Source organism: Pleurodeles waltl, chromosome 5, assembly GCF_031143425.1.
Source record: "Pleurodeles waltl isolate 20211129_DDA chromosome 5, aPleWal1.hap1.20221129, whole genome shotgun sequence".
In the NCBI taxonomy this organism is placed as follows: Eukaryota; Metazoa; Chordata; class Amphibia; order Caudata; family Salamandridae; genus Pleurodeles; species Pleurodeles waltl.
In genome coordinates this window covers 746,938,609-746,966,235 of record NC_090444.1, presented here as the reverse complement: position 1 = coordinate 746,966,235, position 27,627 = coordinate 746,938,609, and the positions used below count along the sequence as shown (strand labels likewise).

General features: G+C 47.4%; 1 protein-coding gene across 1 annotated transcript in view; it reads right to left on the bottom strand.

Annotated features, from left to right (window-relative positions):
• BUB1 (BUB1 mitotic checkpoint serine/threonine kinase) overlaps nt 1–27,627 on the bottom strand; it is a 640,511-nt gene that overhangs the window by 232,803 nt on the left and 380,081 nt on the right. The window contains exons 21-22 of the mRNA XM_069234708.1: nt 3,478–3,580; nt 3,311–3,389 (exon numbers count right to left, since the gene is read on the bottom strand). Coding sequence (XP_069090809.1) covers nt 3,311–3,389; nt 3,478–3,580 — 182 coding nt within the window. The remainder of the gene's footprint in view (nt 1–3,310; nt 3,390–3,477; nt 3,581–27,627) is intronic.

Genomic DNA, 27,627 nt, shown 5'->3' with positions numbered 1-27,627 from the left:
TGTAAGGCCTGATAGAGGGGTAACTAACATATATTGCATGCAGTGTTTAGGGGACATGGCACACAGGCTGTGTGCCATGTTGTGTTTTCAATTTGGGAAGCACCTTGTCATGCAGCCTGCAATGGCAGTCTGGATAAGGTTGATGCTGCATCCCGCAGAGTGGCACAAGTTGCGCTGCAGCTCTGAGGGGCCCTCTTCAGTACTCATACCCTAGGTGTAGGAAGTGTGCAGAGTGTGTGGTGGACGCCTATGGTGTTACACCTTTTTCTGGGTCCAGGCAAACCCCAATTATTTAGTGTTGCAGTGGCTAGACAGGTAGGGTTCTCTAGAGTAGCTGTGGTGAGCAGCCAAGACTTACTAAGAAGGCATGTGAAGCACTTGCAATACCACAGTAGTCACACAGTAACTTAGCACACTTGAAATTAACCACACAGTGTTGCAAAAATAAAAGTTCTTTATTATAGGCGCATACCTCCCTCCAGGTGTTATGAACACACAAGATATGCACAGGTAAGTACTTAGGAAAAGCATAAATTATCAAGGGCCCTGTATGGGGGCCAAACCATATACTAAAAAAACGCAATACAAACGGGTGTCCTTGACCAGAGTGTATGGAGTAGTTAGATAAGGGCTGGTGGAAGAGTGGAACCCCAAAAGGTGAGTACCTAGAAGATCCCCAGAAGCCGGGTGCAGAGAAGTAAGTTACCCAGTTCTCTCTTAGGCTAACATGGGGACGTCGCGACTGGAAAATGTAGAAGCAGGACCGGGCCAGAGGAATCCAAGGGCAGATTCCAGGTGAGGAGGACCTGCAAAAGAAGGGGACAGAGTCCAGTCCACACAGGAGTGTCCGGGTGGGGCAGGAGCCAATGCCCACTTTCTGTAACTGAGGATCCGGACTGACGATGATGGATGAATTCCAGCTGCAGAGTTCAGGAGCTGCAGAGGAGTCCCAGAAGTCGCCTTCAAGCCGTCCCTAGAAGTGTTGCTGGCTTGCAGACGGGTCAGTTGTCAGAAGGGCCACCAACAAGCACAAAAAATGCAAAAGAAGCTGTTGGAGATTTTGCAAAGCTGTGGAGTACCAGCAATGTCCTGGGGATTCAACCCTTGGAGGGGAGTACGCGCTGACCCACAGAAGGTAGAAGGTAGGAGAGCCAGCAGAAGCAGTCTGAGCCCTCACAAGCAACTCACTGGCAGCAGGCACAGTAAGTCACAGTGAGGACCAGTCAGCACATCTGGAGCAGCAGAGAGGAGACAGTCCTTTCAGAGGTAGAGTGCTGGGGGCCTGGGCTACTTGGAGTCTGAAGATCCCTCTGAGCAGGAATCAACAAGCCTTGGTTGGTGCAACAGTTGCAGTGCACAGGGATTCTGTCCCAGTGGCAGAGGCAAAGGCTCACCATCTCCCACATTGGAGAGAAGGCAGAGGGATCCCTCAGAACCACCACCTGTGTTGGAGAATCTTTACAGATCCGGAGGACAGAAGATTCCACCAGCCCAAAGTCATTACCTTAGGTGCCTGCAGATGCAGGCGAGTGACACCTTCACTCCAAGGGAGATTCCTTCTAGCTTCTTGGTGCAGCTGAAGTCTTGCCTAGAAGCTGCACAGCTGTAGAAATGTTCCAGAATCCTGACAGGAGCTGCGGAAACAATGTTGCAAGGAGATGTCTTCTCAACGGTGCAGTCTTGTTCAGTTTCTATGTAGCCCAGCAGCGGTTCCGGAGGCCAGGAGCAGAATGTGTCCTTGCAGAGAGTTCCTGGTGGAGTCTTGCACAACAAATCTGGGGACACACCTTTAAGGAAGTCCCTAAATAGCCCAAAAAAGGAGGTTTGGTCACTCTTTGCGGTGACCACCTATCAGGAGGAGTCACCGATGTCAGTTACCTTGGCCTACCCTGTCAGATGCTCCCAGGGGCCTCTGCCAATCTTGGTTCCAAGATGGCACAACCAAGTGGCAACCTAGAGGAGCTCTGAGCACCACTCTAGGGGAGGAGCTGGACAGGGGAGTGGACACTCCCCTTTCATTTGTGTGTTTCGCTCTAGAGCAGGGACCAGTGGCCCCTGGACTGGTGCAAACCAGATTATGCAAATAGGGGCACCAAATGTGCCCTTCAAAGCAGTCCGGTGGCGTGGGAGACTACCCCTCCCCATCCCAGTAACACCTATTTCCAGAGGAGAGGAGGTTGCACCCCTCTTCTACACTAAATTCTTTGTTCTGCTGTCCCCTGCTCGAGCTTGTCAAGCAGCAGGAGGGTAGAATCATATCAGGAGGGCAGAATCGTATTTGGGAGGGCAGCCTGGCCTGCCTGCAGATCCTGGAAGACTGGTAGCAGCAGAACTGGATTCTCTAAGGAAACTCCAGAGTGCATGGAATCGTGCTACAAATACTATAATCAGTACTGAGGTATGATTCTGACATGGTTTATGGGAAACATGCCCAGGTTAGGAGTTAACATTATGTAGCTGGACACCAGTTAGTGATCAGTGGCCAGTACAAACCTAAACACTTACGAAGTCCAGGGAATGGGAACTAGAGTTCGTACGGGCACCTCCACTCAGAGTACTGAATCCAGAAAAAAGCTTGCTAAAGTAGGCATTCTCAGTAGAACAGCACAATATCCTCAGGACAAAGATATGCTGTTGCCTTTGTTTTTTATGACCTACAGAGAGCTGTGTCACTTAAACGTGTTCACTTACTAGGACAAAACAGAAAGTGCCCCATTTGGCTTTTGTATGGGCAGGCTTGCCGAGAGATCTTCATACTCATTGGGGGAACCTTTTCAGCTAAAAATCTTTCTTCCTCTATCTGAAGATTATCAAATTGACAGCCAAGAATGTTGCACCTTCTGGCCCAGACTGTTCTGCATTTCAGTTCTTCAGAAACTGCTAAGTACTTCCGGTTCCATGTATTCCTATGGGTATGAATTGTCTATCTTTTCAGAGTAGGCTGCTCTCTCACATAGCAGAGGGAAAGAAGCACAAGCACACAATTGCAGGTTTAGACTCCAGCTCCTCCAAGCGGAATCAGGGAGCTGCATGGACTATGCTAAATTTGAATTACGAATTCTGGAATCAGTTTAACTAAATTAACAATTATAAATTTAAAAAACACGACCCAGGCAGCAATGTTTTATTTGAATGAAAAAGGCAATAGTTTATTTACCCAGGATAGATAAATAATCATATGTTTCTTTTTCGCTAAAAATAAATTAATAGGTTTCAATCGATATTACTGACAAAATGCAGTTAATCAATGGTTGGCTTAAAATACTAGAGCACCAATCTCAATCACACTCGCTAAAGTAAGTCAACTTACACTTGATTTCTGTCCAAGTTTGGGTAGAGGACGTTGTCGCAATGTTGGTATTTCTGGCATGCTTTCTTTCTTCAATAACCTAAGGAGATATACGGCCAACATCAAGTCAATTTAGATGGAAGAAGCCCATGAGGAATTTCGATGTGATGTCAACATACTCTACTTACTCGTTTTGTTTTACAGAAACGCCATCTTCAAATATGCTGAATGGAGCTTGAACTGCGGTAACCAAGTTCTGGATGCCCTGGACACCTTTCCCCTTTGAGTCAACTAAAATAGAATTTTTGTAAAGTAAGAAAACACGCAAAGGGATAATTTGCAATATGTAGAATGCAGTGCAGTTTGAACGTACTGTTAAGCTTTTTCTAATGCGTTTAAAATTTTAAGTACTTAAACAAAACTCCTTTAATTGATGTGAAAATGTTTCTTCATTTAAATAACCAAATCCTCCTGCAGGGCCATCCGACTGAAGATGATATAATAAGGTCTCAAAATCCAGAAAGACAAACAAAATAACTTTCTGGAATGTCTGCAGATTGTTAGGGATGCAGGACTGAGTAACAACACTGCTTTTGCCTCTATACTTGATGGCCACTATAAGCATAAACATATGAAAAGTCACTTAACTTAAGTAACATTCGGTTCCCTTAGGGGGAGCTGGCAAGGATGACTGGCGGAGTACTTCCTATGGTTGGAGTGTGCCAAGACGTTTAGCTACATAGGGGGCTATTACAACTGTGGAGGAGGTGTTAATCCGTCCCAAAAGTGACGGTAAAGTGACGGATATACCACCAGCCGTATTACGAGTTCCATAGGATATAATGGACTCGTAATACAGCTGGTGGTATATCCGTCACTTTACTGTCACTTTTGAGACGGATTAATACCTCCTATCAAGTTGTAATAACCCCCATAGTGTGTTAAAGAGAGTGTAAACAGCACAACATCAGCATGAAATCTTTAGTCTCGAACTCCTTATGGCTTTAGATTACGGGATTTTTTTCACTTGCTCTTTCTGCCCCTATTATGTGAGATATATATCCGGTTAAAAAAAACAACCATAAAAAGGTACAGAGACAATACAATATAGTCATTCAATAAAATCCTTGCTCTACTTCATGTCAGCCAATCAGGTATTAAGATTTAAGAAAGTTCATCGGCGCCTATTTCAAACCGTAGCTTCCTTAGTTGCTCTGCAGCTGGTAAGATATTGGCAACAATAAAACTGGTGAAAATGGCAGGCAATAATTATTATAGGTATAAGGAAGCTAGGCGTACCTGCTTAAATTGTAACCTTCTTAGCAGGGGCACGATTAATTCTTGCCTGGACCTCTTGCATAACATGATAAAAAGCATTGCATCTTGTTGGAAGATAGCATCACAAGGACGAGAAGAAATATACAAAGTCGCACTAGCAAACCACAACTGGCGGTGGACGTTAAATGTAAAGCATGTTAAATATAAAATACGATAAGCATTTAAAGCTGACTAGAGGTATAATTCCATTAAAAATACTCTTCAAATGGCAAAAGGTTTAGTAAGCTCCTCTTCAATAGACTCGTGTTTACATCTCAAAAAATTAGTTCGAACCAGGTAGACAGCTTAATCAGAGCCCCTGCTGGTCTCTTACCCACTCTAGCAACAAAACCAGAAATGGCTCCAATCACTCTCGTTGGGAGAATCCTTTTATTTATCATAAAGTTCACAGACATATACCAGTTGTTGTATGTAGGTCCAACGCAGTTCTCAACAGCAGAACCGCAACATCCGCACACATGAGCGTGGGTATAACATGTGTTGCCAACTGAGGTAAATCTGAATCAGCTAGCAGAACTCTCCAATGCGGCCAGAATACATCCCTGGCGCACCCCACCTCTAAACAGTTCTGTGCAGGAGCCATTACATCGAACCATTAGTCATGTTCAGGTTCAAATTCAAATAATAATAATAAAAACAATATTTCGGTCCACCCCCACTGGTAAAATCATCCAAACCTTAACCAGATTCAACCTATCAATAATCGTAATATCCATAAATTATATATATATATATATATATATATATATATATATATATATATATATATAGAGAGAGAGAGAGAGAGAGAGAGAGAGAGAGACAGATCTCACAAGCATGTATTTGCTCACGATCACGTGCAAGTTCAAACACTGGTCACTAATGTAGGAAGCTGGCTCTGTACATACTAAACCAAAGTGAGGTATGGTGTACACAGAGTCCAGGGGTTCACCAGAGGCTAAAGTAGAGAATACTAATGTTCTCTTTTGTGGTAGTGTGGTCGAGCAGTTAGGCTTATCAGGGGGTAGTGCTAAGCATTTGTTGTACACAGTCAAGAAATGATTTAACACTCAACTACTAACTCCAGGCCAATGGTTTGTGAATAAAAAATATACTTTGTTAATTTATTTCTAGAACCAAAAGGATCTTTGTTGCAGGTTAGTACAGTTAAAAAAATGTATCACTTTCAACTATCAAACGCACTATGTTTGTAATTCACAGTTAAAACAGTTTTCAGGTAAGTAATACCTTTCAAAATATCAAAAGTAGACAGTGTAATTTTAATTGAAGGCAATGCAGTCCGTGTGTGTGTGTGTGTGTGTGTGTGTGGGGTGGTGGTGGTGGTGGGGGGGGGGGGGGGGGGGGGTAGCGGGGCGGGTTGTTTGCACATAAGTATTCACGGTCTCAGGGCACAACTGCTGCCGCTCAATCTCCATGCACGGAGGAGTAGACAGGAAGGTTCGGGTGGAGAACAGTCCCTGCTGCTGCGACAGAAGATCCTCCCGAAGGGGAGTCTGATCAGAGGATCCAAGATCATGCTCAGAAGCTCAGGATACCATACTTTTCACGCCTAGTCTGGAGCTACAAGAATGACTTGGCCCTGGTCGTTCTTGAACTTCTTCAGAGCTCTGGTGTGAAGTGGTATTGGTAGAAAGGAGGCCTGTGTTCCACTCGGAATGAAAAGCGTTGCCGAGCGAGTACCGCCTTGGAAACTCCAACACACAAAACAGCTGACATTGCGCATTCTCTGCGGAGGCAAACAGATCTAGCCAAGTCTCTCCCCCACTCCTGAAAGAGAACTTGCGCCACATCCGGATGGAGATGCCATTCATGATTGACCAGGCATCGACAGCAGAGTTTGTCTGCTCTGGCGTTCAGAGAGTCTGCCAGATGTTGATCCACCAGGGAAATACCATGATGTTCCAGCTATGTCCAGAGGTGCAGAGCCTCCTGACAGACCACAACCCCACCCCAACCTGCTTGTTGCAATACTACATGGCAGTGGTGTTGTCCGTGAAGACCTGCACTACTTTTCCTTTGAGAGGGAAGAAATGCTTTCAATGTCAGTCTAATCGCCCTGAGCTCCAAAAGACTGATGTGGAGCCCGGACTCTCCAGAGACCAGACACCTCTCTCTTCGCCTCTCCCATGTGGCCGTCTCCATCCCAGGAGTGACCCATCTGTCACTACTGTCAGATCTGGTTGGGGAAGGGAGTGGGATCTGCCTCTGACCCGATCATGGTTCAAAAACCACCACTGTAGATTTTGCACAGATCTGGAGAATGTCTGAGAGGTTACCCTGATGTTGAGGCCACTGGAAGTTCAGGTCCCACTGAGGACCCTGCATTTGCCATCAGGCATGTGTCACCAGCAGGATGCAGGAGGCCATGAGGCACAGCAGCCTCAGAGTCATTCTCACCAAAATCCAGGACAGCACTATCATAGCCTGAATATCCAGGACTTGCATCTCAGGAGGATAAGCCAGAAAAGCACAGTGTCTAGAACAGCTCTGATGAAAGGGAGCAACTGAAAGGGAGTCAGGTGTGACTTTAGCATGTTTATAGTGAACTCCAGTGAATGCAGAAGACCCACTATAGTCTAGAGGTGAGACACAACAGCCTGGGGCGAGCCCGCCTTCAAAAGCCAGTTGTCGAGGTAAGGGAAGACTGAAACCCCTGACCTGTGCAGATGAGCTGCAACCACACCATCACTTTGGTAAACACTCAAGGGGCACTTGTAAGGCCAAAGGGGAGTACAGTAAACGGAAAATGTTCATGACCTACTGTGATCCGCAAAGTAATGTCTGTGGGCAGGCAGGATGGGAAAAGGGAAATAGACGGTCTGCAAGTCCAACACTACCATCCAGTCTCCTGGGTCCACGCCAGAGTGTGCTTTTTGAACTTCTCCTTCCTGAGAAAGAGATTGAGGGATCGGAGGTCGTCAATATAGTAGAGGTCCTTGTCCTTTTTGGGCACCAGAAAGTAGGGTGGGGTTAACAGCCACATCCTACTTCTGGCACAGGGACCCTCTCTATGGCTCCCTTGGCCAAGACAGCTGTAACCTCCTCACGGAGAAGTGCCAAGTGATTCTCCGTCATCCAATCGTTGGATGGTGGCATGGATGGAGGAGTAGTCTCTAAGGGGAGGGAGTAGCCCCTTTGGACTATTTGCAAAACCTACCTGTCCGTTGTGATGGATTTCCAGGGGGGCAGATGATGGCGAATCCTGCCTCTGACTGGTCCGTGGTGAGGAAGCGTCAGACTAGGAACGTTTGGAGGTTGCAGGGCGGTGGTGGTGGTGGACTGCTAGACTGCTGGCTCCCTGATCCATGAGGATGTTGGATCTCACGTCCCCTGTCAGACAGAGGTTGAGCAACATGTGTGGCACAGTGGCTAGAGGTAAACAGACAGGGTGGGACACCCCTTTTGCAGCCACAAAAGGGGAAAAAAGCAGACCGATGGGGGCAAGGGGCAGTTGCGAGGCCCAAGCAACCTGGCCATAGCCTGTGACTCCTTTAAGTGCTCGACTGCAGAGTCTGCTTTGTCTCTGAAGAGACAGGTGCCAACAAAAGGCATGTACATAAGAGTGGATTGAACATCCTTCGAAAAGCCAGATGTCCTTAACCAAGAGTGGCGCCTTACAGCCACCGTCGATGCAACTGATCTGTCTAGTGAGTTGGTTTTATCCAGTCCACACTGTATTGTGAGCTTAGCTGCGTCCCTCCCGTCAGCAATAACTTGGAAGAGAATGGCCCGGGCTCCTCCAGGACCTGTGGTAACACTTGCGCAACCGTGTCCCATAAGGTATGGGTGTAATAGCCCAAAAGGCATGCCATATTCACTGACCGCAATGCCAGGTTGGAGGAGTAAAACATAATCCGTTGATCGAGCCTCTTGGATTTCCTATTCGGAGGTGTAGAATGTAATGTGCCTGCGGAAGCGGAGGCTTGGATAACTCTCAGGAGTCAGGTGTTGTGTCAGGAACACTGGGTCATTTGGAGCTGGTCTATGGTGGCGGGTGATTGTCCTGTTCACAGGAGACCCGGTAGGGGGAGAAAGCATGCCAGTGTAAGGGGAAGTGTCCAGACCAGTATCCTCTCCCAGGTCTGTCTGCCTGTCCATAGGCCCTTCAAGCTGGTATTCCAGAGGGTCCAGCAACCTTTCCTAATCCTCACCATAACTGAACCCAGGAGAATAAGGGTCACGTTCCGACCCAAGGAGCAAGGCCCTGCAAAAGTCTGAATCGGCATCTCGCGACACAAGTCTGGCTCCATGACGACAATGAAGATGGAGTGGTCCGACAGTGAGCTGGGGCAGCGTTATGACCATCGACATCAGAACCCTTGTCGGTGAAGGTTGAGATGGTACGACTGATGCTAGTTCAGGTCCAATAACTGATCCATGGGTGCCCTCAGGAGCCAAAGCTTAAGTTGCCAGCACCCAAACAGAGGGGCCCCTGCAGACTCTGCAGGACCTGAAAGGATTCCAGTGGATTCAGACGGCCCAAATATGAGGTGCATGGCCTCATAGAACTCGTGGAGTTGGGCAGGGGTCGCCTCGGATGCCCAGAAACACGGGGAGGCATGGAGCTGACCCAGACGCAACCTTAGAGGACAGGGGCCTGGAATGACGAGGCGCCTTTCCCTTCAACACGTTGGCTGACAGACAGGGTGAAGTCGAAGAATGTTTGGCTTCTTATACTTTTTCTTGGGCCCCGAATTACCTAATTGTCCCAAGGACTTGGAGTAGGACAACGAAGAATGGGAGCTCCATACCTGTTCTAGGGACCTTCCACTCAACCGAGATTGGGGGGGGGCGGTGACGCAGAGTAGATCGCCGGGCCGCAAGCAGCTTTAAGGACGGCTCCCTCAAAGCTTTCGGATTCATGGCCCGCCAGTCGGAGCACGACTTCAGGTCGTGGTCGTGCTCCAAAAACCACAAGTATATGAGGTGCGGATCACTCACAGACATCGTCCAATGACAAGATTCTCAAGGCTTGAATCTGGTCTTGTGTAATGACATCTCAACACACTAGGAGTGAAGACACTCAAAAAACGTCAACAAAAAAAGATCAGTCAACGTGACTGGAAGTAGTTCTTCTCCAGCTCTGTGCTTGGCTAATGCCTATATAGGTCCCTCAACATCATACCCGGCATGCAGGACGTCAGACTCAAAACCAACAAACGCCACAAAGTCATGCAACAGTACTGCTCACAAAAAATCTGCAGATACAACTGACGCCTGGGAGAAATTCTAAGGTAAGGAATCTGCAACTAGAAGTCTCTATCAGATACCTGGTATTTATCACCTATTTTGGTTGAATCTCATGATGACCACTTCTCTGTTCACTAGCCTCAGGACATATTTTTAATAAACATTTGGTCTGTATTATAGTTTTTTTGGGCATGCCGAAATATCTGTTTGCCTTGTGAAATGAATTAAGATTAATTACTTAACTATATAAGTAGAACTAGATTTCTCCAAAAGACTGATGGCCACCCCTCAAATATAATCCTCAGTTATGACAGAGAACATCTGAATGAGAACACATTTACTGAAGATGTTTGACTGATGCCAAGACTAACCACTGAGCTCCTTATGGAATATCATGTGGCAGCCGAAATGTTTGTAAGCCCACTGCTGCAACAGATCCAATGGCTAGACTCTAAATCCAATACCAATTCTGGCACAATATTAATAGTAGAAGAATAGATACTGTCTACAATAACATAGGTGACACTAGCTGAAGTAGATCCAGCTAGGATGCTTGTGCATTGGTAAAGGAACCATTTTGACAAAGATCTTTGAAAAATGTATTACTAATGAGCTAACAAAGCCATAAAGAGGATGCTCTCTCCTGTCACCACAGGAGACTGTTGTGACTGTCAACGTGGGGTTAGACTTGTGAGGAATGGTGCATCACTGTGCAATACAATGGATGTGATGGAGATTTGAAAGATGGACACTTCCATGGGTTACCCTGTGCATGGTCATCACGAGGACTCTGATCAGCCTAAATATCTTGGAGTCTCTATTAAAACAGGGTTCTGTCTGCCATAACAAGTACCCTTCTCAGACCTTTAAAGGCGAGCATATTGGCTTGTGTTGCAAAGCAGACTAGGCAAATTGAGCATTGGTAAGATAAACAATTCTAGTTAACCCTCTTTTAGGATTTCCCTCCAACAGTGACCCAAGAGAAAGGGCCTGTGTTTCATGAGAGGAAATAAAGATTCTGTGTTTTATGAAACCAGCTGCGCCAGGTAACAGCAATCCAGGGACTAAGTGGAATAACCAATTAATTCAAAAACACTTGCTATTGAACTTCTTTTTAGGCTCAATGGGAGGAGGAGGGCCCTTCCCCTTATGTTTAAAGGTGCCTTTATGCTTTGAACAGTGGTCAGGGTTACCCTTGCATCTTACACCTTAGCCCAACATAGTTTAGTCGTCAAATACGTACCACACATTAACCCTCTGATTCATACACAATCATATGCAGTACAGAAAATTCATTTTTGAACATGCATGCAGAACAAAGTACAGGGAATTATGTTTTCAGCAGCACATCCAGAAAGAAACTGGGAGCAAAACAAGATGGAATCTAGTATTAGGTTGTACAAGTGCCTTTACGGTAATAAACACAGGTTAGTTCTGTGGTTGATTGGATAAGTCCTTCAATGGGCAAGAGAGCCTACTTGTAAGTACACCCAGGTCTTGAACTCAGGAAAACGGGAAGTTCCCTACCGTCGGGCTCCTTCCACTGAAGACCTGTAACTCTGCTGCACAAGTTCCAAATATGTTCAACCACCAGAGCAGACAGGATTCTACATCTAGAGCCAAAGAGGGGCTGCAAATGCTACATATTTGTAAAGGGTGTTGTAGAACTAAGCACCAAACGGCTGAGAGAAGTAAACTAATAACAAAAAGATCCTAGGGGAAGCTAAGAAACCACAAGTTTAAGTGGGAACCCAGTAGAAAAGACATATTCCAGGTAGAAATTTTGAGATGAAGCACTGACAAATCTCACCAGGAGACAGGAGAGCTGCTTTAAGGTGAACTGTGTTGAAGCTTTCAGAGAAGAAAAAAACAACCTGTAGGCTGCAGGACATGCCTAGCTATTGTACAAACCCAGTCTCCTTAGTAGCAAACAGAAGGCTGAACCGAGGTAAAGATGGAAGGGCCAAGATTAATACATAGAGTATTTTCTCTACCTTCACGGATTTTGATGTCCAAATTACTGCTTACTTCTCATTGCAGAAATTATGTTCTATATGTGGAGGAGAAAGGTGGATGCAGACTAAGCAATATCTGACGTAAGTACCATTTTCTTGCTAAGCATGGAACCTACAAGCAGTGCATACAGTAAGAATGAAGTTAAAAGTGAACAAAGAACAACAAAAAGCCTTTAACAAGAACACTACCTCAAGATTTGGACTCCAACAGAAGAAATGGAAGTTGAACGTTATGACAGTCTTCAAAAGCTCTGTATCAAAATTGAAAAGTGAAAGCCAGAGGAGTAGGGAAGCAGTAGTGCTTTCTATGCTGTAATAGGCTTTGTGCTGCTTGACAGAGGGTAACCGGTGATTTAGAGCAGAACAATGTGCCAGAGACTATGAACATAATTTATTTTGAGAACTCTTTCTCTTACCTAGAAGACAAAAAGGTCTAATTCATCAGTGCTTTGACCCCAACTAGGATTGAACCCAACTTAAGTACACAAGTTGTGAATGATACACAGATGACTATGGCTTTAGTGATCAGAGCCACAGATATGGGATCCACATGACTCACAAAGTTTCCAGCATTCACAGAAAGTCAGAACCTGCAAAAGTTTGGTTAAATTAAGAAACAAGGGTGCTAGGCACAGCTGGTGTGGGAATGGACCCATCTGAACACAGTAATGTTCACAGGACCCGTGTATTGATCAGTATAGCTACAGTGTAGGGATTCCATAAAAAAGTTGTATTGAAACAGTATTTTGCTTCTCATAGTTATTTCTATTTTTTTAACTAAGTATTTAAGAGACCCACATTTCTATTAAATACTATATATTCAGTTTTACTAAAACGTGGTGGCTTTAGATAGGTATCTACAGAGGCGCTTGGTTTTTTGAGTCACAAGTGGGTTTTTTAGGTGTCAATGGACGGATTCGTGATTGAGGGTCTCTAGGTGGGACCCCCACTGTTGTTTCAACCACGGTTATTAGTTTGAAAATTGTGCAGCACCCAGATTCAATCTACGGACTTACTGCCCAAAGCAAGCTAAAATGAAGCTGGGTGTCAAAGATGAAGATACTTTCAGAACAAGTGAGTAGATGTGATGCGGTGTTCTGAGAGAAGTGGATTATAAATGCATGGTGATGGAGTATACTTTAAATAGCTGTGTCATTAGTTAATTCCTGAATTGAAGCAAAGCTGGGGTGAACCTAAAGGATACAGGCGTGGTGTACCAAATTTGGGTACATAGACTGAGAAGGCCTTTGCCTTTTTTCTGAAGGTGTCCTGGTTAAGGGTGTGCAGAGCCACTGAAACCAGCAAGCTTGTCAATCAAATAAGGAATGGTAGGAGGAGAGGGGAAGGGTTTGTTTGATTGCTAGGTGAATCATGCATCTCGTTTTAAAGATTGTGTTGGCGTTCCATCAAGGTGGGGATAATGTGGTCATCATTTTTCAAGCTCTTGATAAAATGGACTGTAGCCTGTAGGATGTAGTTAAGAAAGGGGGAGGCCTAGTGTGGAATCTGGGATGCTGTGAAGCAAGACATTGCCACCATCCAGATGAGAGCATATGAAAGCTTGAACAGCAGTTCTGAAATCGTTTTCTAGCCAAAAACAGTTAAACTTTCTTTAGTACAGAGAGCTGGTATCAGGCAGTCTTGGCGACATTCCTTGAGGGTGAAATTGTGCTGAAAAGGATTCCAAACAAATGGGTATTAGGTGAACGTTGGGGTTCAAATGAATCTAAATTCATTTGATGAGCCAAGTTGGCCTAGTTTTTGTTTGTTTTGGGGAAAACTGCAGGAATTTTATTTCAGAGTCTTAGCTTCAGGTAGGTGCAGGCCGTTTATAATGCACTGGATGTCTGAAGTGGATAAGATTTTCAGGTAAAGTTCTGTGTTCTTGGCGTATTGGTGATTTTTAATGCTATGATCTTTAAAGGGAGTCCCGGGGGACTTCATGGACAGTTTGAAGAAAATGGAGGACAAGATGAACTCTTAGGAAAAACTAGAGGTGACAGTGAGCTCCTGGGATTAGGAAGTGCCCAAGTGCACAAGGTGGCATCAGTTCAAAAAGGTGGGAGGAGAACCAGTATAAGACAATGCAAACAAGTCCCATTTGAGGGTTCAGGACATGGAGGAGGGTTGGACAATCCACAGTGTCAAAGGTAGCTGAAAGGTCTAGTAAAAATGGAGAGGGATAATCATTTACTGTGCTCAGAAACACATGTCGATGGTCGTAACAGGTGGCAGTATCTGCGCAAAGGGGCAGTTTGCAGTCTCAAACAGCCCAAAACTTCAGGATTTCACCATTCTTCATAGGAGTGCACTCTGGTGCCAGCCAAGAATCCTTGACCTGGGGAGGCACTTCCTGGGGATCACTCTAGTAGAGGCTAGCAAGGCTCAGGCAGGCCCAGTGCAGCAGGTCAGCCAGGCAGCCGCAGGGAAGAGACTGCAGCTTGTTGTGTCACTGTAGACAACTGCCCCTTGGAGTCACTCAGGTTAGCCTGGGGTGAAGGGAGTGGGTCCAGTCTCTTCTCAGAGAGAACAGCAGTCGTCTGGAGAAGAAGGCAGGCTTCAAGCAAAAATGGCTGTCCTCTGTGGTATCCACAGGTCCAGGTGTGTACTGAAGAGTTCCTAGTGTCACTTGTTCTGAGGGAAGGGATTCCCTATGCTCCCTCTACATATTCTGGAAAGTTCCTTTCCTCCCTTGGCAAGACTCCAAGAAGTCTGGGGTGACAAAAGACTAGTGTCAGGTTCCTTTGCGTGCTGGAGGCAAGCCCTTTGAATTCTAAGTGGGGCTCTTACTGTAACTTGAAAAACAACTTTACAATTAAAGATAATTTTATATTACAATTTGAGTGCAAACACTATTTCCAGCAGCTCCCTGTCGAAAGCGATAACTTATTAAATGCAATATGGTAACCCCATATTACTCAAGGGGAGAGACAGGCTTTATAGTATTGAAAAATGACTTTAGGAGTTTCACTACAAGTACATAGTTTTAAAAAGTAGGACATGGGTGCTAACAGTTTTACAGTGCACTTGCCCTTTGAGCCTTTAGGGCCTACGTTAGGTGGGGGTGGGGGTGGGGGGGGGGGGTGGGGGGGGGGGGTTGACATGTATTAAAAAGGACAATTTATTTCTTGCAAAAGTTTTATTTTGCCAGGATGAAATGGCAGTTTAAAACTAGAGACTGCAGTGGCAGGTCTGCAATAGGTTTTATATGGCTACTTCAGTGAGTGGCACAATGGGTGTTGCAGTCCCACTATTAGCATTTGATTTATAAACCTTGGGTGCGTATAGTGCCATGTACTAGAGACTTACAAGGATATTGATATTAAGTGCCCCAACCAGGTATATGCCAATTGTGCTATGCTTTGCAGTGAGAGCACAAGCACTTCGGGAGTGGTCAGCAGTGATAAAGTGCACATAGTTACTAATGCCAACAAAAACTTGTTAAGCAACAGAAAGCAAAATTCTGGGCGAGAATCTATATAGAGGCCAGGTCCAGTGGTGGAATAGTTGGTCCAGGCATGATATAAATGCAGTGACTAATTCTTCTGTAGAATCTGGGGGCCTATTTTTCTTTTTTTGCCTCGATTGGCACACAGGGGACAGTTTTTTTTTTTTTATTTCAGTTAATGGGCATCCTTTTTAACTGGGTGGAGAAACATGGATTAAGCGTTAGCTAATTTAGAAAAAGTCTTATGAGATAGATTTGGAAAGGAATTTCTCTTACCTGCTGAAAAAATGAAAAAGAAAATTCAATAGGAGTACCAGGGGTAAACGTAGAATCCACACAGACTAATAAATGAAGGCTACGAGTGACCTTCTTTGAAAAACACAAGAAGGAAATTTGAGACAAGACACCCTCAGTGCTGTATAATCACAACAATGAAACGTCATCCTATTGATGAATGCCCATAAATGAAACATAAGGTCACACAAATACCATATAAAAGTATAAGAGACACTTCAACATATTAACCAAGACTAATAAAAGGATTATTGTAAATAAACACCCTTATCAAAAGGTAAATCACACAGTGAGTGCATGAAACTGGCTTTTATATAATGGACCAACATGAGGTACACTGTGCACAGATTCCACCCAATCCCCAGAGGTATCCCAGAGGCTCAAATTACATCCCTAATGCTCTCTTTTTGAGTAGTGCGGTAGAGCAGTTATGCATATTGGAGGGTAGTGCTAAGCGTGTAAGACACACACTCATGCAGTAAGTAAGAAACACACTCAAAGAAATCAGACACCAATTTATAAAAATAACACATACTTTTATGAAAACCTTGATACCAAGATCAAAGGAACCAGGTGAGTACTTTCTGAGTTATGAATTTTTATAGTTTTCAAAAGTTGGCAGAGCAATTTTTGGAGCGGTAATTGTAGGAAAGCTCCTTTTTCACATTGTTATCCCCACTTTTTGGCTGATTTCTGATGTGGCATATGCTGTTAGTGTGCTGGGTCCCTACTAACCAGGTCCCAGGTGCCAGATATATGTCCCCAAAACTGCACAGTTGTTTTTCACAAGTCTTCTGGATTCGAGGTGAGTATGAGGCAAGGTGCCAGGGGTACCATTTAGTAGGGACTTACAGAGGGCTGAGGGGCCTGGTAATGTGTGGATGAAGTGACCAGGTGTCTTGTTTTAGGAAAGCAACACTGGCACTGGAGACCTGGTTAGGAGGAACCCAGTGCACTTATGTTGCATCACAGCAAAAAAGTGGGGGGAGAGGGTGCTGCAACAAGAGCTCAGCTCTCCCTACACTGTGACTGCCATGAAGTTGCAAATATCAAAGGTACTCTATAAGAGACACAATCTCACAAATTTAGGATACTGTAAGAGAGAAAATAACACTGTACAAAGGGTGGAACACTGAGGGTTCACAAGCTGAGTAATCTTGGCTTAGTGTGTGTGTACACACACACACACACACACACACACACACACACACACACACACACCATAGCATACTAAAGACACTCCACCTAGAGTAAAGTACATACCACAAGCTCCAGGGACCACGCTCGTCGTGCTGAGAGGGGACCCAGAGGACCGGTGATGCAGTCTTTTGGTGCCTGCGGTTACAGGGGGAAGATTCCGTCGACCCACGGGAGATTTCTTCGGAGCTTCTAGTGCAGAGAGGAGGAAGACTACCCCCACAGCATGCACCACCAGGAAAACAGTTGAGAAGGCCGCAGGATCAGCGATACAAGGTTGCAGAAGTCGTCTTTGCTACTTTGTTGCGGTTTTGCAGGCGTCCAGAGCAGTCAGTGGTCGATTCCTTGGCAGAAGGTGAAGAGAGAGATGCAGAGGAACTCTGATGAGCTCTTGCATTCGTTATCTAAAGAATTCCCCAAAGCAGAGACCCTAAATAGCCAGAAAAGGAGGTTTGGCTACTTAGGAAGGAGGATAGGCTAGCAACACAGGTAAGAGCCTATCAGAAGGAGTCTCTGACGTCACCTGCTGGCCCTGGCCACTCAGAGCAGTCCAGTGTGCCAGCAGCACCTCTGTTTTCAAGATGGCAGAGGTCTGGAGCACACTGGAGGAGCTCTGGGCACCTCCTAGGGGAGGTGCAGGTCAGGGGAGTGGTCACTCCCCTTTCCTTTGTCCAGTTTCGCGCCAGAGCAGGGCTGGGGATCCCTGAACCGGTGTAGACTGGCTTATGCAGAGATGGGCACCATATGTGCCCATCAAAGCATTTCCAGAGGCTGGGGGAGGCTACTCCTCCTCAGCCCTGACACCTTTTTCCAAAGGGAGAGGGTGTAACACCCTCTCTCTGACGAAGTCCTTTGTTCTGCCTTCCTGGGCCAAGCCTGGCTGGACCCCAGGAGGGCACTAACCTGTCTGAGGGGTTGGCAGCAGCAGCAGTGAAACCCCGAGAAAGGTAGTTTGGCAGTACCCGGGTCTGGTCTAGAGACTCAGGGGATCATGGAATTGTCTCCCCAATGCCAGAATGGCATTGGGATGACAATTCCATGATCTTAGACACGTTACATGGCCATGTTCAGAGTTACCATTGTGACGCTATACATATGTGGTGACGTGTATAGTGCACGCGTGTAATGGTGTCCCCGCACTCACAAAGTCCGGGGAATTTGCCCTGAACAATGTGGGGGCACCTTGGCTAGTGCCAGGGTGCCCACACACTAAGTAACTTAGCACCCAACCTTTACCAGGTAAAGGTTAGACATATAGGTGACTCATAAGTTACTTAAGTGCAGTGGTAAATGGCTGTGAAATAACGTGGACGTTATTTCACTCAGGCTGCAATGGCAGGCCTGTGTAAGAATTGTCAGAGCTCCCTATGGGTGTCAAAAGAAATGCTGCAGCCCATAGGGATCTGCTGGAACCCCAATACCCTGGGTACCTCAGTACCATATACTAGGGAATTATAAGGGTGTTCCAGTATGCCAATGTAAATTGGTGAAATTGGTCACTAGCCTGTTAGTGACACTTTGTACAGAGAGAGCATAACCACTGAGGTTCTGGTTAGCAGAGCCTCAGTGAGACAGTTAGGCATCACACAGGGAACACATACATATAGGTTACAAACATATGAGCACTGGGGTCCTGACTAGCAGGGTCCCAGTGACACATAACAACCATACTGAAAACATAGGGTTTTCACTATGAGCACTGGGCCCTGGCTAGCAGGATCCCAGTGAGACAGTGAAAACACCCTGACATACACTCACAAACATGCCAAAAGTGGGGGTAACAAGGCTAGAAAGAGGCTACTTTCTCACAGGAACCAATTCCACTGCACCCTTGAATAATAGGCATTGGACGTCTTGTTTCCAAATCTTTGAGTGGTAGAGACTAATCAGGGAAGTATGCAATAGGGCAGTTACTGGAAGGGTAGAGTATACTGAATTTCTACATTTTGTAAAACCCAAAAGGCCTGACGTGATGGACTGCCACGTTTCTATGACATAGGATATCCGTCCCCCAACTGGTCAATGACCTAGAGCAACAGGATTAGGTCTGCTTTCCTACTGTGGCTGAGGAAGAGGAGGAAAGGGAAAGACTAGGTAAGAGGGGAAGAGAGGTGGAAGGGAGGTCGGGGAGAGGGTGAGAAGATGAATAACCCGATTTCGTCCTCGACCCTATTCCCTATGCACCCTGTACAGCAGATTAGACTGTTGCTGCTGAAGGTTGTATTCCTGTCTGCCTCAAAAGTAAAAGCAATGGGCAAAGGCTCTGAATTTCTTGTATTGTGTGTGGTCTCTTTGCGATTAAAGACCGATAGATCTAGCATTGCTATCCTTAAATCTATCAAAAGCAGAGCAAGCCTTTTCTCCAACAAAGATGGGAACCATCAAATGGAAGATCAATTAGAGTTGTTTGGACATCCTGCAAGAAACCCGAACCCATATATACTAAACCCGGACCTGCGCATAACCGGCACGGAAGGAAAATAAGTGACATACTCGCCGGGGTGGTGCCTTTATAGGCGACCGTGACATCACAGATGGCTCGAACGAAACCACGTGGAATTGAACAACACACGTGGAACCAAACGATGCACGCGGAACCAAACAACGCCATCCAGCAGTGCATGCAGGGTACTGCTCAGCAAAAAATTACAGATTCTAAGCTGACGCCAGGGAATTCTAAGGTACGGAATATGCAGCTAGAAGTCTCTGTAAGATACTAATTGCAGGAAAGCGCCACCTTTCTAGCAAAGTTATGTCCACTTTTTGCCTGGTGCCAGTGTGCTTAGACTGTAGTTTACTGAGATCCTGCTAATCAGGACCCCTTCCCCCTCCAGTCACTGTGTTCCCTCCCCTCTAAATTTGGTTGCTGGTAAATTTTTTACACCCACGACAGGAATACTGGTGCACCTATATAAGTCCCTAGTATATAGTGCTTAGGTACCCAGGGGAATTGGCACACCAGGGGTCCCCCATGGGCTGCAGCATGTACTGTGTCACCCATGGGGGCCTATGCTAACTGTGACTACAGGTCTTCCATTGCAGCCTGTGTGAAATGGTGCATACAACCTTTCACCAGAGAGATAAGGCATGACTTATATCCTGCTCACTGCACTTAGACACTAAGGGCCAGATGTAGCAAGCAGTTTTGCCCATTCTGTGTCTATGGGAAAATGTGTTTGTACATATGGCCCTAAGTTACCTCTCCGGTAGGCCCTTCAGCCCAAGGGCAAGGTGATTGTCCCTAACTGTGAGGGTACCGCGGCATGAGCAGGGTATCCCTACAGTACCAGGCCCCATTTCCTGGACTCAGTAACTACGGGAAGCCATCTTAGAGTATGTAGAGGACACTGATCCACATGAATGGTCCAACTACATAATGGCTTCTCCGAACCTAGGCATGTTTGGTATCAAACATGTTGGAATCAAGCAACTACACCAATTCCATTGTTTGTCACTGGATACTATGTACTCTGGGGGTCCTTGGAGGATGTCCCAGTTCTACCAGTGCAGCCTTAGGCGGTCAAACTGCCAGCCCACTCGGCTGCTAACCCAAGGCACTGTTCTGCCTTCCTGCTGGCAAGCCTGGTTCAGGCCTGAGAGGCAGAACAAAGGATTTTCTGCAAGGGATAGGGAGGACCAACTCCCCCTGTGTATTAGGTGTCTAGCGGCTGGGGTGCCCTCTGAGCACCATCAGACTGCTTTGAAGGGCACATTTGGTGCCCTCCTTGCATAATCTTGGTTTGCACTAGTTCAGGAACCCCCGACTCCTGCTCTGGCTCAAAACTGCACAAAGGACAGGGGAGTGACCACCCCCCTGTCCAGTTTCTCCTCCCCTACAGAGGTGCACAGTGCTCTGTCAGCTGGCCACTTGATTCTACCAACTTGGAAACAAGGGAGCATCTGACTGCTTATGCCAGGTAGATGATGTCCCTGACCCTCTCTGATAGGTAGGTCACATCAGGGAGTGACCAACCCCATTTTAGGGTTATGTAAGGGCTTCCCTGTGAGTGGGTCCTCAGAATTGTCAAACAAGACTCTCCAAGGAACTTTCTGCAAGATCTCTTCTGCCCCTGGCTTCTGAAACCCCTGTTGGTCTGCTTTGGAATCAAAACATGTCTGCTTCTGGTGGGAAGGCTCCCACTGAAACATTGTTTCTAAGGATCCTGCAAGAATTCCGCAACATTCAAGGCTGTACATCTAATTCCAGGGTCACAAGGACTCTGTTTGCACCTGGAAGCACAAAGGAATCTTCCTTGGAGTGAAGGAGTCACTCCCTTACATATGCAGGCACCTCAAGACAACATCAACCAGCTGGTAGGGTCTTCTGTTCAACGTACATCGAAAGGCTCTGCTTTGCAGGTGGTGATTCTGTGGCTTCCTCTGGGTCATGCTTGAATTGTGACCAACTTGGGAGAATGTGGGCCACTGGGGTAGAACCCCTGTGAATCCCAAATGTTGCACTTGCCAAGGCTTGTTGATTCTTCCTCAGGGAGAGCTACAGGCTTCAAGAAGCCCCAGCACCCACCACCCTGCAACTCGAAGATCAGCCCCTATCCTGCAACTCCTGCGACGTGGGACTTCAGTTTTGATGGTTGTGCTGGTATGGTCTCCTTCTGACTCCCTGTGTCCATCGCCTGTGGGTCACTCATGGGTGCTCCAATGACTTCTGCTGCCCTATGTGCATGCCAGCCCTGACTCCTCCTCCTTGCTGGTCCCCAAAACTCTTCAAGTACCTTTTCAGCTCCTGCTTGCATTTGCCAGTGCTTGCTGGTGACCTGGCTGGTCACTGACTGCCTTGCAATCTGGCAACCATCGACGGACAGCTTGTAGGCCACTCCTGTGATCATCTGCAGCTCCTGGACCCCGCAGCTGGACTTCTTCCTTCACCGACTTGCAAGAACGTCACCTCCAGGAGGGTGGGCATTGCCACCTGCATCACCTTGGCACCTCCAAGGGTGCTGGGCTCTGTCCCCTTCCTTTGCAGGTCCTCCATGTCCGGAATCAGTCCCTGGGTTCCACCGGCCTCGTCTACAGGTTGTGACAGCAAGTAGACAATCCGAGGCTTCCAATAACTTCAGACAGAGTCTATTCTCCCCTCCGCATTCGGCTTCCCTGGTGTAGGTACTCCTGTTTTCTAGGTATCCTCGTATGGGATAATCTCCAACCTTCTTCTGGCTGTTGGTTTCCTCAGGGTCCACTGCGAAGGGTCCCGAATCACACAATCTCTAACCACTACTCTCTGTGTTAGTTTATGGGGTGATAAGGTGGATAACTACCTTGCACCTGGTCACTGGGGACACTTACTGTACTTCCCTTTGGCATTTCTATCTACCTCCAACCCCTAAGCTAACTTCCACACTTACCTTCGCGGTGATCAAAATTTCGCATTCCACTTATTTAATATATGGTTTGGCCCACTCATAGGGCCCTGTACATTTTATGCAATTTCCGTTGGTTATTTTGTGTATATATTGTGAATAGATATCTCCAAAGGGAGATATACCAATGCTAGCCTAGTAGTAGTGTTGTACTAAAGAATCCTTTATTTTTGAAACACTGGTGTGGTTCTTTCTTGTAAGTGAGTCACTGTCTGACTACTGTGTTACTGCAAGTGCTTTACATTCCTCCTGGATAAGATTTACTTCAGCTGCACACTTCAGCTATCCCTAGAGAGCTCTGGACACCTATTCACTATCACTAAGGGTTGCTAGGACTCAGTATAGGGTGCCACACCATAGGTGTACACCATAAACTGAGCCAGCCTCCTACACGAATGCTCTTTCATGGTAGTGTGGTCAAGAAGTTAGGCTTATCAGAAGTTAGAGCTAAGCATTTGGTGTACACACACACAGTCAAGAAATGAAGCACACATTCAATGACTAACTCACAGTCAATGTTTATATAACAAAAATATACTTTGTAACTTTATTTCTAAAAACAAAAGGATCTTTGTTGCAGTTAAGTACAGTTTCAAGAATGTATCGCTTTCAAATATCAAATGCACTTTGTTTGGAATTCACAGACAAAACAGTTTTCAGGTTAGTAATACTTTTGAATATCAAAAGTAGACAGTGCAATTTTCATTGAAGGCAACGCAGTCCTAGTGGGGATGGGTACATATACAGTTTACAGGTAAGAACTCGACTTACGGTCCCAGTCATCAGGGGTTAAGGTGTCCACAGGGCACAGTTTGGGAAGACACCAAGGGTGCATCACCGGCAACACGGAGCCCGATAGGTGCAGAGGTCAAAGTTGGTGTTGGGTGCCCAATGCAATCGCATGGAGACTGGGGCACTCGGAAGGGAACGGTTTGCAGTTAAGTACCCGCAGTTTCAGGGCTTGGCCCTGTGGGGTTTAGATTAGCACCAGGTGTGCTACAGGTAAGCACCAAACACACACCCTTAGCGGCACTGGGGCAGCCAGGTGCACAATAGTTTTCAATGGAAAACTCCGGGTTCACAAAGAGGCCGCAGGGTTGGTCCAGGGGGTCAGCTGAAGAAGACCAACAGCTGGACAGGTAAGTTGAGGCTCCTCTGGACGTCGATGGATCATGGGCTGGATTCCCCAAGGCAAGGGTACCTTCAGGCGTCTGGTATCTTCACCAGATCCAGTTGCGGTTAGGAGGGGTCCTCTGGATTCAGGCTGCAGGCGTTGTCCTGGTGGCCAGGAGGGGTCAATCCGGGGTGTACTTGAAGTTGGAATCGCCTGGGGATTCTCTCTGGTCAAGTAGGCCAGCTGGACTCTGGCCGTGGGTGTCAGGTGCAGAGTGGGCAGGACTCGCAGATCTGGAGGGTTCTGCAGTCATGATGTGAGATTTCTTTGTGGACAGGGCCGCTGTCCTCTGGGGGTTGCTGGTCCTGCAGGATGAGTCGTCATCTTGTAGCAGGAGTCTTGAAGCTGCAGACAGGCCAGTAGATCGGAGGTCAAGTCAGTTGTTGTCTGGCGTCCTCATTGCTGGTGCAGTTCTTCAGCCCGTCTTCTTTAGGTCACCAGGATTCTGAAGAGCAAGGTTCAGGGCTGTCCCTAAATACTAGATTTAGGGGCATTACAGGAGTCAGAGGGCATTAGCCAATGTCGACTGACCCTTCCTGTGCCACCTCCCTTTGGGGAGGGGGGACACATACCTAACCCTATGTGTCCCCCTCCCCAAAGGGTATCCCTATTGGCTATCAACCTCCAAAACAAGATGGAGGATTCTGTCAGGAGGGGTTCCCCTTGTAGGAAAGGACCCTTTTTTAAGCATGGTTACCCCCACGTTTTATCCTGTTGTCAATGTGTTTTGACTGTGTTCACTGGGATCCTACTAACCAGGACCCCAGTGGTTGTACTCTCTCCCTCTAGATTTGGTTCCTTATGACTTTGCACACCTCACAATTGGTATACTGATTCCCCTAGTATATGGTACTTAGGTACCCAGGACATTGGGCACCAGGGTTTCCCCAGTGGGTTGCAGCATGTATGTGCCACCCATGGGAACCCATGCAAAGGGGCATGCACCCTCCAGGTCACCCCTATGGTAGGCCCTCCTACCCATAGTGCAGGGTGCAAGTGCCTGTGTGTGTGAGGGCACCTCTGCATGAGCAGAGGTGCCCCTACGAACTCCAGCTCCATTGCACTGGAATTCTTAAGTGCAGGGAAGCTATGTTACCAGTGTACTGGCTGTGTCCAACTACATAATGGTAACTCCAAACCTGGATATGTTTGGTGTCAAACATTTTGGAATCGTACCACAAAACTGTTGCCAGAATTGGTTTTATGATTCCATGCACTCAGGGGGCTCCTTAGATGACCTCCCCTCCCCCAAGCATTGATCCTAGAAGCCTTTTGGGGTTTTCCGGGCAGCCTGCGCTGCTGCCGCCCCTCAGACCTCAGATCCTTTTGATTGACCAGCTCAGGCAGAGGAAGGCAGAACAAAGGATTTCCTATGGGAGAGGGAGGTAACACCTTCTCCTTTGAACATAGGTGTTACGTGGCTAGGAAGGGGTAGCCTCCCCAAGCCACTGGTATGCTTTGAAGGGCACATTTGGTGCCCTCCTTGAATAAATCGGTTTGCACCAGTCCAGGGACCCCAGGTCCCTTCTGGAACTGCGTGGATCCTGCATCACAGGTGGTGGTCTGGAGTGGTCCCCCTAGGTGCTCTCTACCAGCTGTCCAACTTGGGAGACGGTAAGCCCTTGCCTCTCCTTGCAGGATAGTACCCATGTGCACCACAACTCTTGCAGCTACCAAGGCTTGTTTGCTCCTCCATCAAGGGATCTTCAGGCTCTGTGTAGCCCCGGCCCCCAGACCGCCTTCCTGCTGCTCCTGCGATGTGGAAATCCTCTTCAAGTGTGCTTCACTCTGACTGCTGTGCCTGCTGCCAGTGGGTCGCTTGTGGGGGCTGTTTCCTCTTCCTGTGATTCTCCTAACTGTTGAAGATCACTCCAAGCTCCCCTCCGTGGGTCGAGTCCCCTGGGCCTTGCTGGACCTCTACAGCCTTGCAAAACTTATTTTCTATCTCTTACGTTTGCCAAGGCTTGTTGGTGGTTTTCCATCAACACTAACCAACTGCATCTTGACCGCCCACGTGAAACACCACTTGCATCACTACTGGGACTGCTCATCTCTGGTGCGGCACTGCTGTCCTCCTTCATCCACCGTTGACCTGGTACTGCATCCACAGAAGAGTAGGAAGTGGCTCCTGCCACAACCGGACACTCCAACACAAAGGGGGTCATTCTGACCCTGGCGGTAAAATCCGCCAGGGCCAACGACCGCGGGAGCACCGCCAACAGGCTGGCGGTGCTCCCATGGGCATTCTAACCGCGGCAGTACAGCTGCGGTCAGAAACAGAAAACCGGCGGTGTACCGCCGGTTTCCCGCTGCCCTGGGGAATCCTCCATGGGGATTCCGACCCCCATACTGCCATCCTGTTCCTGGCGGTATTGGCCGCCGGGAACAGAATGGCGGTATGGGGTGCCGTGGGGCCCCTGCAGTGCCCATGCCACTGGCATGGGCACTGCAGGGGCCCCCGTAACAGGGCCCCACAAAGATTTTCAGTGTCTGCCATGCAGACACTGAAAATCGCGACGGGTGCAACTGCACCCGTCGCACCCCTTCCACTCCGCCGGCTCCATTCGGAGCCGGCATCCTCATGGAAGGGTGTTTCCCGCTGGGCTGGCGGGCGGCCTTCTGGCGGTCGCCCGCCAGCCCAGCGGGAAACCCAGAATACCCGCGGCGGTCTTTTGACCGCGCAGCGGTATTCTGGCGGTCCCAGCCAGGCCGGCGGCTTCCGCCGCCGGCCGGGGTCAGAATGACCCCCAAAGTGACTTGGTCCCCTTCCTTTGCAGGTCCTCTTCTCTCAGGATCCACCTTGGGGCTCTTCCAGTCTTGGTTGGGTCTTGCATAATCCTTTTCTAAAGTCCTCCTGTTGGGTTTGGGGAAAAACAGGTACTTCTCTTGGTCGCTGGGGGTCACTCTGGTACTCACCTCTTGGGGTTCCTAGATCCTCCAGCTCTCCTTCAACGATTCCACGTCCTTGGGTGGGGGACTGTATCTCACTTTCAACTTACTTAGTATATGGTGTGGGCCTTCTCTATGGCCTACACTATTTAATATTGCTTTTGCCAATGCTTATTGCTTTTTATGGTCTTTACGGATTGCGAATGTGTATATAATAGTGTGCTTACTTACCTCCAGTTGGGGGACTGCCTATTCAGTATTCTAGTATTTATGTTACCATAATAAAGTACCTTTATTTTTGTAACATTGTGTGGTTCTTTCATGTGTGATAGTGCTGTGTGACTATAGTGATATTGCACAAGCTTTGCATGTCTCCCAGATATGTCTTGGTTATTCATCCACAGCTACCTCTAGAGAGCCCAAGCTTCCTAGACACTGCCTACACTTCACTAATAGGGGATACCTGGAATAAGGTGATAACACCATAGGTGCTCACCACACACTAGGGCAGCTTCCTACACATCTTAGCTCTGGACACCATAGGGGTGGTTCCAGCTGGGGGTGGACACTCCTCCTGGTGTTTACTAATTTTCCCCACCAGACCTGCCGCTGAAAGTGGGGCTTGGTCTGGGGGGGCAGGCATTTCCACTAGCTGGAGTTCCCTGGGCAGCAGAAGAGGCAGGAGACTTTGAGGCTTACCACAAGTGCTCCCTACAGGGGGAGGTGTGAAGCACCTCCACCCAGAGCAGACTTTGTCCCCGCCTCCTAAGGACACAAGGGCTCTCACCCCATGGGGTCAGAAACATGTCTGGTAGTGGCAAGCCGGCATAGACCGGTCAGTCAAACACTAGAGAGTTAGGTGAATTTCAGGGGGCATCATTAAGATGCCCTCTGTGTGCAGTTTATAATAAATCCAACATTGGCTTCAGTGTGGGTTATTGCGCTTATAGGTTTGATACCAAACTTCCCAGATTTCAGTGAAGTCATCATGGAGCTGTGGAGTTCGTAATGAAACTCCCAGCCCATGTACTCAATATGGCTACACTGCACTCACAGGATTTAAGTATGGACTTAGGCACTGTAGCGGCACATTGCCCATGCAGCTATGCCCTCACCTGAGATGTAGTGAACTGTCCCTTTGGGCTGGAAGGCCTTCTAGAGGGGTGACTTACCATGCCCAACGGGGCATTTTCCTACAACCTGTATCCAAACCAGATTGAAAAATCTGATTATCTGTTTGGCAGTGGCTTGTCCTACCACCACTAATCTTGAAACGCGCCTCCCCTACCCACCAATATTTTCTGAGGGGTTGGTGGCGACAGCTTGGGCACCATCTGCTAAACCATGTGCATATCTGCCTAGCAAGCAAGGTGCAGTGAGGAATTTTAGTGCAATGCTGGAATGCCCAAGAGAGA